General features: G+C 42.7%; 1 protein-coding gene across 2 annotated transcripts; it reads left to right on the forward strand.

Moving 5' to 3' along the window:
- The first annotated feature begins 1,648 nt into the window (after positions 1-1,648).
- Positions 1,649-5,589, forward strand: LOC130086032 (uncharacterized). 2 transcript variants are annotated; one of them, XM_056252138.1, is made up of 7 exons: positions 1,649-1,886; positions 1,979-2,016; positions 2,147-2,331; positions 3,478-3,632; positions 3,791-4,254; positions 4,960-5,165; positions 5,268-5,589. In XM_056252138.1, exons 2-7 carry the CDS (start codon positions 2,001-2,003, stop codon positions 5,472-5,474), a joined length of 1,233 nt encoding a protein of 410 aa, XP_056108113.1. In that variant the 5' UTR covers positions 1,649-1,886; positions 1,979-2,000; the 3' UTR covers positions 5,475-5,589. The 2 variants fall into 2 exon arrangements, with proteins under 2 accessions (XP_056108113.1, XP_056108114.1); XM_056252139.1 differs by lacking the exon at positions 1,649-1,886 and having other exon boundaries at positions 1,969-2,016.
- The last annotated feature ends 14,430 nt before the right edge of the window (positions 5,590-20,019 follow it).

Consider the following 20,019-nt stretch of genomic DNA (forward strand, 5'->3'; position numbering starts at 1 on the left):
CTGAATGGAGATCAGTTACATTCATCCCATTTAACTCTGATTCAGGAATATGAATGATTACCAGAAAAAGCAGTAATCAGGGAGCAGGAGATAAGGCACAGGATAGCATCAAGTCCCAGATCAGGTGATTGCTCCTCAAAGATGTGTAGTTGAGAATATGCTCTCAACTACAACTCAATGTTTAACCAATGGCAGCATTATCAGGAGGGTGCTTCTCATTTTTTTATCTGTCTATCCTCATCTGCTTTCAGTAAAGGAAAGAAGGCAAGGTGCTCTGCAAGCATTGAGTAATAGATGTAGTACGTGGGCTATGTGTAAAGTGTTTGTTTTTTTGCAATGTACACCAGCTCTGTTTAACTTGTGTACAAATACTTTGAAACAGAAGACAAATCGTTTGAATCGTTGAAACATTTGACCTGTCTGAATTTTTTCTTTGTTATTCAAAACTTCAGATGACATTGATCAATAACATAATCGTATCTAAAACAATAAAAAAAATTATACTTTTAACAGAGGGTGCAAAAAAATTAGGAAGTTATAATTAAATTAAATTTTTAGAATAAAACATTTAAAAAAAAACAAAAAAAACATGTTTTACCTGTATTTTACCAAAAACAAAACATATATGTTAAATATAGAAATATGCAAGCAAAGACACTGCTTGCTTACAGACAATTGGCCAATTCGCCAAGCCACTGGGAATTATCCCAGGGCTCCCGATGGCCAGTCCGGGCTTGCAAACCTAAGAATTTCACAAATGCACAAACTTTGGGCAAAATCAAGAGTACAATGGCAGCTCATGAAGAGCAAATGCTGTTAAAACTTTTGCAGAAATACAAACAGATGCTTTTATTTGGCTTTTTTGATGATGTTTTCACATTCCTAAATGTTTGTTTTGCGATGTAAAAAAGCTCTTTTTAACTGATTTTAACTGATTTGTTTACAGATCCTTTGAAACAGGAGACACATACTTTGATCCTTTGAAATGTTTTATCAGTCTGATTTTTTTCTTTGTTATTCAAAACATTAGATGACATTGATCAATAACACAATCACAGCTAAAACATTTAAAATGTTCTACTTTCAACAGAGGATGCAAAATAAATTAGGAAGTTATAATTAGCCTATATAATACAATAAATCATTTGTTTTAATTTTAGAATTAAAAATTTTAGAATAAAAATTGATCATATGTGTTAAATATAGAAATATGCAAGCAAAAACAATGCTTTTCCCTAAAACACTGTGTGCTTACAGAAACTGGCCAACCTGCAAGCAGGTCCAGACTGGCCACCGGGAGCTCTGGGATAATTCCTGGCAGCCAGTCTGGACCTGCAAACCTAAGAATTCCACAAATGCACCAACCTTTCTTTGGTCGAAGTCCGGCAATGGCAGCTTGTGAAGAGCAACTGTTGTTAAAACTGTGGGTCATGTGAATAGGATAGATGTTTTAAATGTATTTCACATAAACATGCTGTTCTCATATGTGAAAACCAAATAATGCATCCCTTAAAATGGAATAAAACGGTTTGATTGATTTGAGCCATCTGAGATGGTACCCTACACAGACTGAGTTACATGTAATGTAGAGTAAATTTTTTCTTTGAAAGTAAAGGTAGAGCGCAATGAATCTCCCTTTAAGGAAAGACAAATGCACTGCTTGAAATAAGAATTTTAAATTTTAAACATTTTAGAAAGTTGATATGAATGATAAGAGTTGCCGATAAAAGGGATGTTGAAAATACAAGTCTCATCCTGCCCAACCCCAGAGATCCCACAAGGCAAACCCCCAAGTGGACAAACAATTTTAAGGAGGTGCCATAGAGTATAAATTCCCCATGCTGACACAGTCAACTACATTGCTTAGAGGTTCATTCATCTTACAGGTAACTTTTACTGACCTCTCTCATTTACTGTTGATTCTTATATCATGATAGTGATGTCTCATATAGTGTTGTTGTTTTTCAGTGTTTTCCAGGTACTTTCTTTACAGACAAAAAATGTCAGACAGCCAAGGTGGGTAAAAATCTGGGAATTGTTTTTCACTGATAAAATGTAAACCTCTCACATTTTTAATGTTGTTAATAATTGACACACGTCTGAGCAAAACCATCATGTTGTATCTATCACATTTGTAATTCTACAGAAATTGTGATCGCAAGTAGCCCTGGATTTGTCACAGAGCTTCTTCCATCTGCTCAGCGTACCGCTCTGCTCTACCATCTCTCCTATCTCTGTTTGGCCAAGTTCCCCAAGTTGGAGAGGGTTCTCCGAGAGCGTGCTGTTGAAACTCAGCTTCTCTTTGGGTCCTCTGAGGCTCTTCTGATGAAGGTAAAGCCAATGTTCTTTATCAATTTCTTTTATTGCACACCACATCCATTGACACTCTTAAAAAATCCAAAAGTGTGTTTTCACAGAAATGCCATAGAATAACCCTTTTTGGTTAACCAAAGAAACTTCCAGTGAACAGTTCTTAAAAGAGCCATGTGAAGAATAGTATACAAATCCAAAGAACCTGTTACCACTAGAACCTTTTGTGCGAAGACATTTTTTTATGGATTTTAATTGTTCAGGGAACCATAGAAGCCAATTAAGAACCGTTATCTTTAGTCCAAGAGATGAGTGCATTGTTATACATATTGCGCAAGACCTGTTTAACGTCATGGTTAACATTTCTAATGAGTCCACCATTCTCTTCAATGAGAGAGATGGCAGTCATTAAATAATTTGAAATATTGCCAAAAAATCTGCAGTGTTTAGATAAATATTTAAATATGTGTTGCATCCTATCTCTCAATTACACAACAATCACATAATAAAAAATGATTAAGGAGGCTCACAGCTTCTGATCACAGAAATCCCAACCCGATCTCACGGCAATTCGTACGTATTTTACGTGGTGGCTAATTTGTACGAATTCATACGAATGACCTACCCATGACCCCGCCCCTAAACCTACCCATCACTGGGGTTTCGACAAATTGCACGAATTTGTATGAATGAGGTCGTACGAATTTGTACGAATTAGCCACCTCGTACTCACTCATACGAATTCGTACGAATTGGTTGTGAGATAGCGTTGGCAATTCAGCACTCTACTCAAATTTATTTGAAAATTGTATACCATACAGATCACTTCACTCTGATTAAGGGGAAGGAATGAATGAGAAAGCGAACCCTAGAGCAAACCACCTATTACGTAATCATCATGGACTAATGGCAGTTCGAAGGAGTTTACTAGCCGGCACAAACTTTTCTGTAATGTTGGCTTTGTTGAGCTGTTTCGAACTACCGAAATTAACTGAACTTTCTGAGAGCTGTCCATCTTGACTGCACTTATTTCACTAAAATTGCAGCCCAATCTTTGAACTGGTCACAAGACACTATATTTCATTGATCGATTGATTTTGATAAGTTGTTTCCTATGTAAAGTATGAAACGTGGATACACATTGTAAGCATTTCTGCTGTCTTTCAGTGTGTGGCCACAAGTAAAAACCTAGTTTCCACACTTCTGCCTGCGCTGAAGGTTGCCGTTGAAAAGGATAAAAGCATTTTGGCTATTAAGTCCCTGGAAAAAGCCAGAGCATGGATCACTGAAATTATTGACAAAGTGGGACTGATGGTAGACAGGTAAAATGTTTTAGCATAAGAAAGTTTAGTAAGATTTGTTACATTTTCCATATCTGGCCACTGCCAAAAGTCCTATGTATATCAAGTGTAAATCAGTGTATATCAAGAATATTTACTGTGCTTTAGCTCACGATTAATCTGAAATCTGTTATCGCCAGATATGAGAAACACAACCACAGTGTGGCTTCCTGCACCAGTGATGTCATTCTTGAAAAGGCTGAGACAGAGAGAAAAAAAGCACAAACTACTAAGGAGATAGAGGCTCAGGAGAAGGCGGTGAGAGATCTCGAAGATCAACTGAAGAACAACAGTGAGAAAATTGCACAAATTGAGACAAAGATTTCAGAGAAAAACCAAGAGCTGTATAATCATGTCAAAGAGTCTTCTAGCAAAAGTAGTGGTCTGGGCATCTTCTCTGCCCTTGTACCATTTGTTGGACCCATTGTTAAATCAATTTATAATGCTAAAACTGAACCTGAAGCAGCTGCAAAAACCCAGGTTCTGTCCAGCGAATTGACTCAACTCTCCATTGAGAAGTCAAGTCTGATGGGAAAAGAGTGGAACATCCAAGTCAGGATGACGGATATGCAGCTGAAGTTGGCAAGCATGAAAATAGAAAATGGTAAGATTCTTGGTAACACTTTATAATAACTTTCAATAATAAATCATTAACAATCATTGCATAATGTTTTACAGATCATTAGTTAATATATATGCACATAAACATATGAGATAATGTGCCTGTAAATGTTTAATGAACTTATTAGAGAGCTTCATGAGCAAACAAATCAACTTGATACATGATATTTGTTTCAGTAGCAACATATAATGTTACACAAGATAAGTGAATCTTCGTCCCAGAACAAGACTATCTGGACCAATAATCTAGTGAGATTTCTGCAATCACATAAAAGAAGGGGAAATGTGCCTTTAGAAGAATCTTCACTACAAGACAAGGGCAGAATGCCACTCCAAATGCAAATTATTGGACAATACCAGTTTCTTCAGACTTTAGAAGTCACAAAATTATGGAAGAATAAATTGAACTGGAAAACTTCCATAATTTTGTGACTTTTGAGATTTCCACTATTCGCTCCTTTCTTTCTTTGATTTCTGCTCCAAGAAACTGGTCCCGTCCAATAATTTGCATTTGGAGTGGCATTCTGCACTTTTCTTTCTAGTGAAGATTCTTTTACAGGATTCCTCTGAAGATGGACAAGATTATTTCACTTAAAAGATCAATCGTGCTCAACACAGTCCCTGATTTACACCAGAAGCCTCAGAGTGATCCCTCATAATTAATGTCTGCTTCATCTTATTTCCAAAGGTTCAATACCCGACCCAGTCCACCTGAATGACGTCCAAAAATGCCTTTCCCGAATCCAAAACATTCTGATTCAGCTTCAGAAGTGCTGGGAATCAGTGAGTGTACAGCTGGAGGCTCTCAAAGACGAGACTTTTGCTAATGAACACTTCATCGAGGAGAGTGAAATGAAGGAGATCTTTCTGGAATCTATTACTTCAGCACAAGGGGTAACTTAGACATTGAGAAAATATTCAGTTGCAGAAATTATATTATTTCAACTTGATTGCATTCTTTTTCCTGTGATTGATTTTGTACCTCAAATCTTCCAGCATTGGAAGGCCTTCGGTGAATCCTGTCTACATGCAAAAAGCATCTTTAGCTTGCAGACTAAAGATGCGTATAAGTTCCTGGAGACCAGCCCATCTGCACTGACACCAGAGCAATGGAAAAATGAGTATGAAACTGTCATAGAGGAACTGAACAAAATAAATCCTGATCCCTTCAATCCCGAAGCACCAGCTGCTATTACTCAGTAAAGTTTAGTCTTTACAGTATAAACAGAGTATAAGCCTATATAATGATTCAGGCTTACTGCTTTAAATAACACATTTGTTATTTTCTGTTTTAATAAAACCTTTTAATTTCAAATGATTCTCATTTATCTTATGATTAAATTGCTTTGGTTTTCAATAATATTGGGGGGGGGGGTCCTGTAATACAGAGGTTGTTCATCCAAATGCATATAATTAGAGTATAATAATAAATCAATAAACGAAAGCATGAGAAACTAAGGCCCTGTCCACACGGACACCGGGTATTTTTATAACCGTGACTTTTTTTACGCGGTTCGGCCGTTTGTCCACACGAAAACGCACCGAAACCGAACATTTTTGAAAACCCCTGCCAGGGTGAGGTTTTTCAGAAACGCTGGTTACAGTGTTGTCGTGTAGACAGTGAAACCGGGGTTTTTGCCTCGCGACGTCAGAGTTTGCGCCGTTATCCACTGTGTTTGACGTCAGATTTGCGCTTCTGATTGGCCAACGTGGCTTTACGGTTAAGGTTTATATCGCCGCCTGCTGCCGTGGCATGCTCTTGACCGCGCTTGATAGCGTGTTTTTGCGTTTTCATGTAGACGGAGACCGAGCATGTGTGGACGGGAATTTTTTTTAAACGCTGTAGGAAAAACTCAGGTTATAAAAATACCCGTGTCCGTGTGGACAAGGCCTAAGACTCACCACAAATTGTCACAGTGTCTGGTTGTGTTTCCCTGGGTTGTCACTAGAGGTCCTCGTTCTCACGGTGTCTTCCACATTTGACTTCATTTCCCAGCATTCTGTCTGTCACTCATCAGTTCATTGCACTCAGCTGTTTCCCATCACATTGTTAGATCTGTGTGTATATATTCCCTGTCTGTGTCAGTGTTTGTTACGGAGTTGTTATATTATGTCACCTCGTCTGATGTCTGTGTAACCAGATTAAGTAGGCTATCTATACCTAGTGATGGGCAGATCGAGGCTTCGTGAAGCAATGAAACAGTTGAACCAAATGGGCCATATTGTTTCGAGGCTTCGAATCAATCCGACACCCGTCTCCACTGTGACACCTAGTGGTCACTTGCAGGTGTTGATCTGAAACAACCTTGACGAGCCATTAAAAAATGTTTTTTTTTTTTATTATTGTATTTTTCTAATATGTGAAGCTTGTTACCTATAGGCTCCTCACTGTGCATAATGTTATTTTGGTCCTGCAAAATTAATATTAATAAAAGAAATCAAGCCACAATGTCTCACTTTTTTTTAGAGATTTTTCTTAAAAAATATGAATTTCTCTGCTGTGGAAAGACTTAGCCTACTTCTTTTTTACAGATAATTTCTCCAGCCTTTGAAAAAATCCCCATCACAAGGGACATTTGTTGCTGCTGGCATGCAAATATATTTTTTAGCTAGGACATACAAATGAGGAAAGATTACAGCTCTCTCTTTCCAGTAAGTTAGTGGATCATGATGAGTTCTGTGGGCAAATTTATCTATTAATCTATCTGTCTATATATATATATATATATATATATATATATATATATGTATTTATTAATGTGGCACTATATGTATACTCTGTCTGTCTCTAGCCTATCAGTCAATGTGTTGTGTAAATTTAAACGTAGGCCTAAGCCCAAATAGCCTATAACTAAACAAATCGCACTATGTCACTACATCACCAAAATCCGCTATCTCAAAATCAAACTCCTCTCACAAAAACCCACGAGGTCAATATGCGTTGATTTCACTTTTATACAGATGTGCGATTGTGTGGTCTGTTGTTCCCGACCGTGTCAATCAAACGCTGATTCGGATCACACCTGATGAAACACTTAGTAAAACATTTCGAGGCTTCGTTTGGCCATAGTCAAGACATCACAGACATCATACTTGAGTGGCGCTGCTCGGCGGCTGACACGCACACGGGAGCTCTGACTGTTTGGTTAATGTTTGTTAGTACGTTTTCTTTTGTTTTGTCTGTTAAAATTGCGGACCTTCTATGTTAATTCGGGTTTTTTGATTTGATTGGATTGCTTCGAATATAAACGCCGGCAATTGGATGTAAACAATCGACAGCAGCATGGCTTACTTGGAACTCTTCCTGGTGATCACTCTACTCTCTCTACTCCTGGCAAACGCTGAGCCATTTAGGATAACTTATGGCAGACATCAACTACTTCAGCTGGGCTTAGCAACGCAGCTGCAGTGGACACCTCCAACAGACTTTCCTTTGGAATGCCTACGTCCAACTGAACAGCGATTTGACAGGACAAAGAGAAAGCGTGGTTCGAGAGGAGGAATTAAACGCTGCGTTCGTGCAAGAGGATTTAAACCCCCACTTCCAACTATAGTCCTCTCTAATGTGAGATCACTAAGGAACAAATTGGATGAACTCCATGCCTCTACGCAATACCGGTATGAATATAGAGATAGTTGTCTGTTATGTTTCAGTGAAACTTGGTTAAACAATACAGTGAATGATGACAGTCTTTCCCTACCTGGCTTTGGTACACCGTTGAGACTTGATAGAGAAAAACAAGCCACGGGGAAATCGATTGGTGGAGGACTATTTATGTATGTCAACAACAAGTGGTGTAGACACCATATCATTAGACACACCATCAATTCCCCAAACTTAGAACTCTTATCAGTTTCCCTAAGACCTACTTAGAACACATAGATTTATTTTAAATGTGCATTATTGAATATATCTATTTATTGATTCCTTTAAGCCGTTGAACATTTTAGATGCGTATTATTGAATATACAGTATATGTATCTATTGATTCCTTAAGTTGTCGAATTGATAATTTTATGTCACTATTTGCTGTGTTATTGTTGTTGTTGTTGCTTTTTTTATTTTTTATTATTCTATGTTTTTTGTGCTTATGTTTATTGTGGTTCCCATGAGTGTAAAACAAATTCCCCTTGGGGCAATAAAGGTTTCATTCATTCATAGTCACGTGACATGGGTGTTTTGAATCACGCTTCGGATCAGTGTTTCGAAACATCTGCGCTTCGGGATCTCGCAAAGCTTCGGAACAACTGTTTCGTGTCAGCCATCCCTATCTATACCTACTCCCTTCCTACAGAGGGAGTTTGTTGCAGGCTAACCTACTTTGCGTAGTTTTCCATGCAGGTGCTATAGGGTGTGATTGGAACTAGGAAGTAGATAAAAACAGCGCACAGGGTTGATGAAGGGTTTGTTTGGTTGGCCCGGTCAGCGGGCGTCAAGTGCGAGCTGGTTATAGAGGAATCTGAGTTTTTGTTCTCCGTGTCCAGCAAAGCTGGTTAGGAGTTGGGCGAGAGCGTTGCGGTTGGCCTGGTCGGCGCATCGCCGGGGAATTACCGGTCGTTCTCAACTGAAAGCAGGGACGGTAAGCGCCTATTATTGGCGGCATTTAATATGCCAAGTATGATGCTTTGAACTGATGTAATTAAGTCACACGTTTACATCTCTCTCCTTGTCCTCAGCTGTGAGCTGGAGCAACGAGAGCTTTTCATTCATACTGGCGACGTATTGCGGTTTATAGCTGTAAACAGGAACGGGAAGCATCCGTTGATTGACTGTGGCGTGTAATGTCGGAGGCTTGGTAACCGAGGACGTACTTTAACAGAGCTATTTCTAGAGTTGTTCCGATTCCGATACTAGTATCGGAAATGCCGCCGATACCAATAAAAATTCTGGCATCGGTATCGGCGAGTACTTCTATCCGCGTACCGATCCGATACCATTTTCTTAAACAATAACTAGTTATGCACGCTAGCTTTGCGTAACGCTGCAAATCGGAGCTCAATTCTTCTTCGCTGCTCTAAACAGTGGTTGCTTGTGGCAACACAGGAAGTGTCGCCACAAGTTTAGAGCAAGTTTAGAGAAACCACTGTTTAGAGCAGCAAAGAAGAAAACACGCGCGCGCGCCCTGCAGTATGTCCGCAGTTTGGCAGTTTTTCAGACTGGACAACCAGCCAGTAAAACGGCGACATGTGTCATATGCCATACTGCAATTTCGAGGGGTGGAACCATAGACTGTAAAAAATAGGGTGGAACAAGTATTAGCAACTTCAAGTAACACCGAGTAACCCCGCAGAACACGATTACACAAAGGCAAGGGCAGAGAAGGATGAGCCGCGCCACAATCAACAATCTCTGAAAGCTTCATTCAAACGAAGAGAAATGTTTTCAAAAGACAGCCAACGAGCGATAAATATAACCGACAACATGTAAGTTATTAAGTTTATTATTCTGGATGACCAGCTGATGTCAAAACTGAAATGCCATTTATTTAACAAAACTGTTTATGGACCTTAAATTATAAAGAGATAATTTTCTTATATTATTCATATATCATTTTTTTAGATTCCTAGATTTATTTGTTGCACTTTTTTTATACAGTTATATATTGTAAATCTAAAATACCTTTTTTTTCAGTTTACAGTATTAGATGTGTGGCTGCATTTTAAGTTCTTTTTCACTTAAGAAAGATAAATAATATATTGCTGTGAAATGTATGTCAGATAATAAAAATACTCTAGTTCACTCTATGTATTAGTTCATGTTTAATTAAGGGATAAGTCTGAAGCACACCATAAAATAATTCTATCAATTCATACAGTGCTAGTATGAATTGCAGCTGTAGAGATACTGTACAGACCCAGGTATCGGATCAGTACTCGGTATCGGCCGATACCCTGAGTCCAGGTATCAGAATCGGTATCGGGAAGGAAAAAAGGGTATTGGAACATCTCTAGCTATTTCCCTCGTTCTCAGCCTCCTTGGTCTCAAACGGGAAGCCTAGTAGTCAAGCGGGGATCATTGGTGCAAGGTAGCTATTCATTTATGTAATTATTTAATTCATTAATGTGGGAGGTACAGTGCTATTTGTTTGTGTCTTCTCTGGTTAAATGTGGTGAATTATTGCGGTGAGTAAAAACAGAGGTTGTATATTTATTTCGTGTGTTATGTGTTGTACAGTGTGAACTGTGAAACACTATTTTTGTGACTAAGAGAAGGTCTATACAAATAGAAAGAAATTTGTGCAGTTTGTTTCCTACTATGTGTGCTTATAGTATGTTTGTGATTTGTTGCAGAAACTGAGTGCTTCAAGGGTGTAATTGCCGCTTTTCCCATATTGTAATTACGAACCATATTGTACCTCCAAGTTTTATTGTACATTTCTGTTTATTTGGTTTGTTTCTTTCTTTCTTTCCTTTTTTTTTTTGTCCTGCAAATAGTATTATAACATTGTGCAGCACTTACCAAAAGCTAGCGTCTACTGTGGAGGTGGTGTGGTTTCACATGTACTATTCAGTTTTAAGCTTGCTGTGTATACAGGTCCTTCTCAAAAAAATTAGCATATTGTGATAAAGTTCATTATTTTCCATAATGTAATGATAAAAATTAAACTTTCATATATTTTAGATTCATTGCACACCAACTGAAATATTTCAGGTCTTTTATTGTTTTAATACTGATGATTCTGGCATACAGCTCATGAAAACCCAAAATTCCTGTCTCAAAGAAATAGCATATTTCATCCGACCAATAAAATAAGTGTTTTTAATAAATAAAAAAGTCAACCTTCAAATAATTATGTTCAGTTATGCACTCAATAGTCAATACTTGGTCAGGAATCCTTTTGCAGAAATGACTGCTTCAATGCGAGGTGGCATGGAGGCAATCAGCCTGTGGCACTGCTGAGGTGTTATGGAGGCCCAGGATGCTTCGATAGCGGCCTTAAGCTCATCCAGAGTGTTGGGTCTTGCGTCTCTCAACTTTCTCTTCACAATATCCTACAGATTCTCTATGGAGTTCAGGTCAGGAGAGCTGGCAGGCCAATTGAGCACAGTAATACCATGGTCAGTAAACCATTTACCAGTGGTTTTGGCACTGTGAGCAGGTTCCAGGTCGTGCTGAAAAATGAAATCTTCATCTCCATAAAGCTTTTCAGCAGATGGAAGCATGAAGTGCTCCAAAATCTCCTGATAGCTAGGTGCATTGACCCTGCCCTTGATAAAACACAGTGCACCAACACCAGAAGTTGACATGGCACCCCAAACCATCACTGACTGTGGGTACTTGACACTGGACTTCAGGCATTTTGGCATTTCCTTCTCCCCAGTCTTCCTCCAGACTCTGGCACCTTGATTTCCGAATGACATGCAAAACTGAGCAACAGTCCAGTGCTGCTTCTCTGTAGCCCAGGTCAGGCGCTTCTGCAGCTGTTTCTGGTTCAAAAGTGGCTTGACCTGGGGAATGCGGCACCTGTAGCCCATTTCCTGCACACGCCTGTGCACGGTGGCTCTGGATGTTTCTACTCCAGACTCAGTCCACTGCTTCCGCAGGTCCCCCAAGGTCTGGAATCGGTCCTTCTCCACAATCTTCCTCAGGGTCCGGTCACCTCTTCTCGTTGTGCAGCGTTTTTTGCCACACTTTGTCCTTCCCACAGACTTCCCACTGAGGTGCCTTGATACAGCACTCTGGGAACAGCCTATTTGTTCAGAAATTTCTTTCTGTCTTACCCTCTTGCTTGAGGGTGTCAATGATGGCCTTCTGGACAGCAGTCAGGTCGGCAGTCTTACCCATGATTGCGGTTTTGAGTAATGAAACAGGCTGGGAGTTTTTAAAAGCCTCAGGAATCTTTTGCAGGTGTTTAGAGTTAATTAGTTGATTCAGATGATTAGGTTAATAGCTCGTTTAGAGACACTTTTCATGATATGCTAATTCTTTGAGACAGGAATTTTGGGTTTTCATGAGCTGTATGCCAAAATCATCAGTATTAAAACAATAAAAGACCTGAAATATTTCAGTTGGTGTGCAATGAATCTAAAATATATGAAAGTTTAATTTTTATCATTACATTATGGAAAATAATTAACTTTATGACAATATGCTAATTTTTTGAGAAGGACCCGTAGTTCCCTTTCGAAGGGAACTCAACATTACGTCATTCGACGCTATGGGGAAACGCCTCAGGCGTGACAGGTGTCTGAAATCACTATCAAATCACGTCAATCACATTGACCGGCGACAGCCCGTGAATCATTAGCGTGAATGATTAACGTGCGACCTGGAAGTATATAAGGGCGCCTTGCAAACATGACAAATCATCTCATCGTCTTCAGGGACTGTTTTGTCTGTAACTGCTTTGAAAATCAGGTAATTATGAAATGCTTTCAGAAGTGTGCAGACCCGTGCCCAAGATATTTGTAGCCGGGTGACACACGTGAACTGTGCATTTTTTGTCTGGGAAGGAAGACGCGCACAGGCGGTTCTCGAGGGAACTGCCTGTACAAATTGTGATCGCGCCTGTCCCTCTTCTCGAGAGAAGAGGGTTCAGCGTCTGGATGTCACAGATGAAGCTCGCCGATCGCCTTGAGAGGGGTGTAATCCTCTCAGACGATGCGGCGGCTGATGAGAAGCTGCAATTGGATGAAGTTTTTCAAAAAAAAAAAAAAAAGGGAAAACTTAGTCCGGCAGCAAGCGCTCTCCCGGACAAACAGGAGATGGCTGATGAGGGTGGAAATAATAAAATATTTTCCTGTATCTTCTCAGCCACCCTGCCCCGTGTATGCTGAGCTGGTTGGTATTATAAAACGCGCCGCGGGCAGGCTGCAGCTGCCGTGGCTGCTCGGGGGAGAAATCGCTCGCGATGAGAGCGGTTTTTCCCCGGTCATAGAACCACCAGCTCAGGTGAGCCTTTCATTTCTTCCCGATCTCATACTGAGATCGAGAGGACATGGAAGAACCCATACTCTGCCTGTATCCACCAACATCAGCGGGCTAGCTCGCTGATGTTGAGGGGATAGGAGAGCGTGGGTATGCGTGGATGGGAAGAGGGATCTGAGGGAGGTGATCCGGCACAAACGCACGTTGCGTTGGTCTTGGATCATCTTCCCTGAGGGCGTGATTATATCTTTGCCTTTTCCTCTCTTCCCCGACTCCCCAGGCGCTTCTTACATCAGGCCTGAGGCTGGGCTCATGTTAGAACAATGTTCTGATGGTCCGCCTCGGCTTGGTTAGTGAGAGTGCCTCTTTCAGGTATGTAAAGGTGGTAGACCCCATGTTCATGAAGAACTGTCTGGTGAGTCTTCACTTTGCACGCCGCAGGTGAGCTGCTGGTCTTTCAAAGAGTATTTTTTGTGATTAAAAAATAATATGTTTCTCTTAACAGAGCTCGTTCCCTGTATAGAGTTATGGGGCCATGTCAAGGTAATAAGGTAAGAGAACTTTTTTGGATTATCAGGGCCCTGAAGTTCCCCGTTAGGTGGCCAGAATGATAACTATGTTAGCCTTCGGGCTATTAGCCACCTCAGGGTAGAGTAGTTGGTCTCTCTCTGATAGAATGTTTTACTTAGAGTGTTGACTGACGCTAGAGCTTCAGATAGATCTTATGTCCGGCCCATGGGACCGTTTTGACTTTTCTGAGTATTTCGCCCCTTGAGCTCTGTTGAGTTTTCATTAGGTTGAGCGTTCTGCAGCCCTTTTGTATAGAATAATACAGACTATATTTTTTAGTAGGCTGTGGCTCCTCTGAGCCCTCAGATAGATCTATGCTTACAGGTTGGCCCTCACCAGGGCCGCCTTTGTAGCTGGCCTAGGCTGTGCCAGGGATATTAGAGGTGTTCTGCTAAAATTAGCATTTCTTCCTCTGACCCTTCACTTTGTGAATGTAGGTTTTTGGCATCCCTGTATAATCAGCCTCCTCCCATGGGAGTCGTTAGGCCAAGGCCCGCCCCCTTCTCTGCATTCTGGGGTGACTAGAGTAATGCAGCGTGGTGCAGAGGATGGTTTATAAGGACATGGTAGGCCTCAGTTAGGCCTCCGTGGTATATAAGTCCTTTTGAGCAGGGTTAGGCCGTCTTTCGCTTCACGAAGAAGACTGAGCTTCCTGCCCGACCCTGCCGTGCAGAACTGGCCTATGGATTTAGGCCGCCAGTATGGGCTTCACTTAACTCGCTGAGCTACTGCTCGAGCGCTGGGATTGTAGGTGGTTGGCTTTCATTCAAGCCCCACTCCCCTAGGTTGGGCACAGATGTTTTTCTGTTACCCCTAGAGCCGCTGGCAGGCCCGCACCCTGGTAAACTCAGGGTGAGGTGTGAGTATTCCCCTGTGATTCAGGGTAGGTCTGAGCACTTCACTCCCAGTTCTGTTTTTATCCTACCTCGCACTACTATGGCTCGGGTCGAGTATGAAGTAAGCCTTCACTTCTTCTTTGGTCGAAGTTCGCTCCCCTGAAGCCAGAGCATTGCCCTGTGCTGACGCCCATGCATAGATGGTAGGCCCCTGACTAACTGGGGCCTCCACTGAGGCAGAGTGGCGTATGTTGTACTCCCCTTGTTCTAGGGGTATTAGCTCTCTATGCTGAGTACACTGCCATGGGCAATGTGATTAGGCACCAGGATGCTGTAGGCGCTGTGTAAACAGCTTATCTGCCAACGAAGGCTGCGCCATCAGGTAGTAGGCCTCAGCAGGCCTCCTTGTATGGGCAGCCCCCAATAGGGCGCTGTAGGCCACTTCTCGAGACAAATGGTTGGCTTTGGTGGTTCGGGCAGTTGACTCACCGGTGGGTAGTAGGCCTTAAACAGGCTTCCTCTGAGGTGAGTCCCAACATTGTGGGACATACTTTATAGCTGCTACAGGTAGCTAGCCGTACTAGGCCTCCTGTGGGTGGGCCCAATAGTTCCATTGGTGTGGTTCCCAACAGTGTTCCTTTGTAGCAGAATTGACTTGCTGTCAGCTAGTAGGCCCAACCAGGCCTCCCTGATAGGCGAGTCCCCAGTTGGCTGGCCTTAGCAGGCCACCTTGGAACTGTCACCCGGACTCAGCTACCAGTTGCTATCAGGTGGTAGGCCCCTCAGGCCTCCCTGAAGGTGAATTCCCACTTAAGATGGTTATCAGGTAGTAGGCCTCACCAGGCCTCCCTGAAGAGACAAGCCCAAGGACGGGCAACTGGACAGCTAGCCTGGCTTACTATCGGGTAGCAGAAAAAAGCTCCCAGATTTATGGCTGTCAGGTAGTAGGCCTCACTAGGCCTCCCTGAAAACGAGTTCCCACATGCTGTGATTATCAGGTAGCAGGCCTCACCAGGCCTCCCTGAGGGTGAATTCCCCACGTACTATCGCTATCAGGTAGTAGGCCTCTCTAGGCCTCCCTGTAGGTGACCACATACTGTTGCTATCAGGTAGTAGGCCTTACCAGGCCTCCCTGAAGGTGAGTTCCCACAGACTGTAGCAATCAGGTAGTAGGCCTCACCAGGCCTCCCTGAAGGTGAGCTCCCCACATACTGTGGTTGTAAGGTAGCAGGCCTCACCAGGCCTCCCTGAAGGTGAGCTCCCCACATACTGTGGTTATCAGGTAGTAGGCCACTCTGGGCCTCCCTGAAGGTGAGCTCCCCACATACTGTGGTTGTAAGGTAGCAGGCCTCACCAGGCCTCCCTGAAGGTGAGCTCCCCACATACTGTGGTTATCAGGTAGTAGGCCTCACCAGGCCTCCCTGAAGGTGAGCTCCCCACATACTGTGGTTGTAAGGTAGCAGGCCTCACCAGGCCTCCCTGAAGGTGGAGCACCCCACATACTGGGGTTATCAGGTAGTAGGCCTCTCCGGGCCTCCCTGTAATGTTTCTCTAATGGTGCTGGGTTTATGAAGCTAGTGGCCTCTTGCTATCAGTTTCAGCTAGCCTTAATAGGCAGCTGCTGAGGGCGAGCTTGCGCCCTGGCTCGCTAAAGTGTTTTTCTCTGCTATTTGTTCCCTCCTGGAACCTTTCCTGCCTACAGCCTGGTTTGCCTACCAGGCAGACCTTGTGCTCCCCTCACTGAGGGTCTCTATGAGCATGCGGCTTCCTGAGTCTGGTCAGACGGTCGTAGGCCTCTCGTGAGGCCTCCCGGTTAGATCAGCCATTAGGCCTTCACAGGCCTCCTCAGTGTTTGCAAACACTGGGTTGATCCATGGATCGAGTAGAGAAACTACCCTCGCTAGCAAGGGTCATAAAGCACTATGCTGAGTCATACTCTCCGGGATATCCCGTCTCTGAGATCCGGGCCGAGTGGTTCACTGCCAGCGTCGCAGTCCCTCGGGTTGGATGCCTTACTTAAGGCTTTTTAAGTAAGGTCAATGTGATTGACGTGATTTGATAGTGATTTCAGACACCTGTCACGCCTGAGGCGTTTCCCCATAGCGTCGAATGACGTATTGTCTCGTTCCCTGTTCTCAGGGAACAAAGGTTACATTTGTAACCTGAGACGTTTTCCTATTGGGTATGCATGTTGCACTGTTTCCGTGTGATAGTGAGGCTTTGCTGCTGGTCCTAGTGTGCCTCTGGACAGTATTATTTGCCAACCGTCAACATTTTAACTATGCCATTGGTGATAATAAACTGAGATTATTTTTACCAGTTTTTTTCTCCTTTTTTTTGGAATCCTTAAGATACCTGCTGAAGGGAACAAAGTAATGTTAAGAAGTACTAGTTCCATAATGTTACATCTGTTTCGAGCTTGTTCGTTTTGTTTTTCATGTTTGGTTTGATTATTTGGATTTTGACCCATGCCTGGAAGACTACGATTTTGGATTGCCCTTATTAAATAAAACTACTGCTATTGGATTTCTGTTCCTGTGTGTGGTTCGTGACAGAACGACTCCGTCACCAAAGTTATCCAGCGGTATGTTTTGCAATATCTCTTCCCCAGCCACCAAGCGGGAGAGAAGGGAGTTTTCCCGTCTGCCCAGCCAGAGACTATTCACGTCCCGTCTGCCCAGCCAGAGACTGTTCACGTCCCGTCTGCCCAGCCAGAGACTGTTCACGTCCCGTCTGCCCAGCCAGAGACTGTCCACACCACGTCTACCCGGTCAGAGACGGATCAGGAGATGCCCATTCGCGTGGCCGCGAGGGCACGGATGGACTATTTGGAGCATCTGATTCGGATCCTGGACATGCCTGTGCTTGCTGTTCCAGAGCCAGAGCCAGTGTTCGCTGTTCCTGAGCCGGAGCCGGTGTCTGGTGTTCCTGAGCCGGAGCCGGTGTCTGGTGTTCCTGAGCCGAGCCAGAGATAGATCAGGAGATACCCATTCATGCAGCCGGGGGAATACCGAGCAACTATCTGGAGCGTCTGGCACGGATCCTGGAAAGACCCTTCAGACCTTTTGTGTCCCTGGTTCCAGAGCCGGAGCCAGTGCCTGTTCTAGAGCCGGAGCCAGTGTCTGTTCCTGAGCCGGAACCAGCGTCTGTTTCTGTGTTTGTGTCTGTCCTTGTGGCCATTACTGTTCTAGTTGCTGTTCCCAAGCCGGCGTCTGCTGTTCCTGAGCCGGAGCCAGTGCCAGTGCCAGTGTCTGTTCCAGAGCCGGAGCCAGTGCCAGTGTCTGTTCCAGAGCCGGAGCCAGTGTCTGTTCCAGAGCCAGAGTCACTGCCCTGGCCGCCCGAGGGGTCGTTTGCTTCGCCCTTGCCGCCCGAGGGGTCGTCTGCTTCGCCCTGGCCGGCCGATGGGTCGTCTGCTTCGCCCTGTCGTCATGTGGACTTTCGGTTTCGCCCTGGCCATCGGCTAAGCCCTCACCCCTTGTTCCTGTTTCCCTTCATGGACCTGGCCCACCTGATTAGATCTGTGTGTATATATTCCCTGTCTGTGTCAGTGTTTGTTAGGGAGTCGTTATATTATGTCACCACTTCCGAGGTCTGTTTCGAGCTTGTTCGTGTTTTGTTTTTCATGTTTGGTTTGATTATTTGGATTTTGACCCCTGCCTGGAAGACTACGATTTTGGATTGCCCTTATTAAATAAAACTACTGCTATTGGATTTCTGTTCCTGTGTGTGGTTCGTGACACAAATAGCATAACAAGGACAACACCAAAGCATGAACAAGAGAACATGAGTGTATAAATACTTGTGGAAATTTATATAATGTAATGTAATCTTATTGCTTGAAAGATAATTTATGATACTGCCCAATGATGATCAGCCAAAGCTATTTTTTTTTCAGACACACTATAGAAAGCTCAGTTTTTGGACCAGAATTTATAAAACCTTGTGTACGGCATGGACACACCTGCAAAGTAACGAATCAAGAACAAGGGAAACCAGAAACAAATAACCAGTTTCCATTTGTATATCAACCTTATTTTGAAATTCTGAAGCTATTTTCTGTGAATGTGCGAGTCTTCCTATTTTTTTTTTCACTACAATGTGTAAATAACTAGAAGAATAACAAAGTGCAGTATATAGTAAAACTATTTGGGCTACAAACCAGTGTATTTACAATTACAACAAGTGTAAAACAGTGTTTTGTACAGCTAAAAATAACTGGAAGTAGATGTAATATGAAAGGTGTAGAATATAAGATCAAACATGTCATGAACACATCAAAGCAAAAGGGGCAATGCATTGCAATGAACGCTTTAATACAACATAATCATGCACTCTGTTACAGCTTTCCACTAAGCTACTGGGATCGGTAAAAGGAGAGAGCAAGTGTTTGACACGTACAAACTCCATGAACACAGATGTAAAAAGCAAACCGTGTCTTTCTTTATTCTGGTCCATTGGATAAACATTGCTTCCAATTAGCTTTCTGTGGTGTCTCATTCTTTCAAGTTCAAAGCATACAAATGTGAAGTCCATACCTTGAAGATACAGCACACACATTGTGCATTGTCCATATTGTTCCTTGAACGTCACTCTTTACCAATGAATCATGTTTAAACATGATTAAGTTCAGTCCAAAACATAATAATGCAATAAGCACGGTTAGCATGATGAATCACGCATTAGCACGATCCAGTACTTTCCTGCACGGTCAAAAACTGTGTGTGCTTCCCAATTACCAATACACACCTCTTATCCAGATGCTCTTAACATACAATGTCAGAGAGCCACCCAATGGACACATATATAATTGCATGAAAATGGCTCCTACACTAGTTCAGAAAGACATGTTCCAGTTTATAAAGTTTAATTTGATGTATCCAGTGTGAACAGCCTCACATAGTTGTGGTGTGTCACTCCAAAAAATGCTCTCAGTGCAGAATGGATGGATTATAACGGTACGTGTCCACTGGTACAGAGTGAGCGGAGCAGAGAGAGAGTTTTCAATTAATTCCTCCAGAAAGCTGAGCTTCACACTCTCGCAGTGCATTGTGGGATTGACAGTGGCCAGAGAAAGTGTTGAGAGCGGCCGAGAGCATCAAAAGGATGGGCAGTTTTGACTTTATGCAAATATCAAGCGAAACAAGTGGTCGCCAGCAAAATGGTGTGAGGTTCTGTCACGGAATAACAAACATAAATGATTATTGCTCAATAGACCAGTCATTCGAGTAAAACTTTATCATTTGTGTCAAAAAGATTGTAGTTATGGACCTTTCGGAAAGGAAACCGAGCTTGTGCAAAAAAGTCACATCGACGATCCAGCGTAATACGAAGACAGAAAGCGGTGAACAAAAAATGAACGAACATATGCAAGACCGCGATTCGTATATTTCACTGAGTGCACTCAGAACGGAACAACACACACACACACACACACACACACAGAGAGAAGCTGTGATTACGGACATTAAGTCGC

The sequence above is a fragment of the Rhinichthys klamathensis genome, unplaced genomic scaffold (genome assembly GCF_029890125.1).
Source record: "Rhinichthys klamathensis goyatoka isolate OS25496 unplaced genomic scaffold, OSU_Roscu_1.1 h1tg000092l_1, whole genome shotgun sequence".
NCBI classification, from domain to species: Eukaryota; Metazoa; Chordata; class Actinopteri; order Cypriniformes; family Leuciscidae; genus Rhinichthys; species Rhinichthys klamathensis.

What these genes read in the sequence shown, in the direction of transcription:
- LOC130086032 (XM_056252138.1), top strand. An exon ending in CTGAGGCTCTTCTGATGAAG is followed by an intron (nt 2,332 to 3,477) that starts GTAAAGCCAATG and finishes GCTGTCTTTCAG; the next exon opens with TGTGTGGCCACAAGTAAAAA. An exon ending in AAGCATGAAAATAGAAAATG is followed by an intron (nt 4,255 to 4,959) that starts GTAAGATTCTTG and finishes TTATTTCCAAAG; the next exon opens with GTTCAATACCCGACCCAGTC.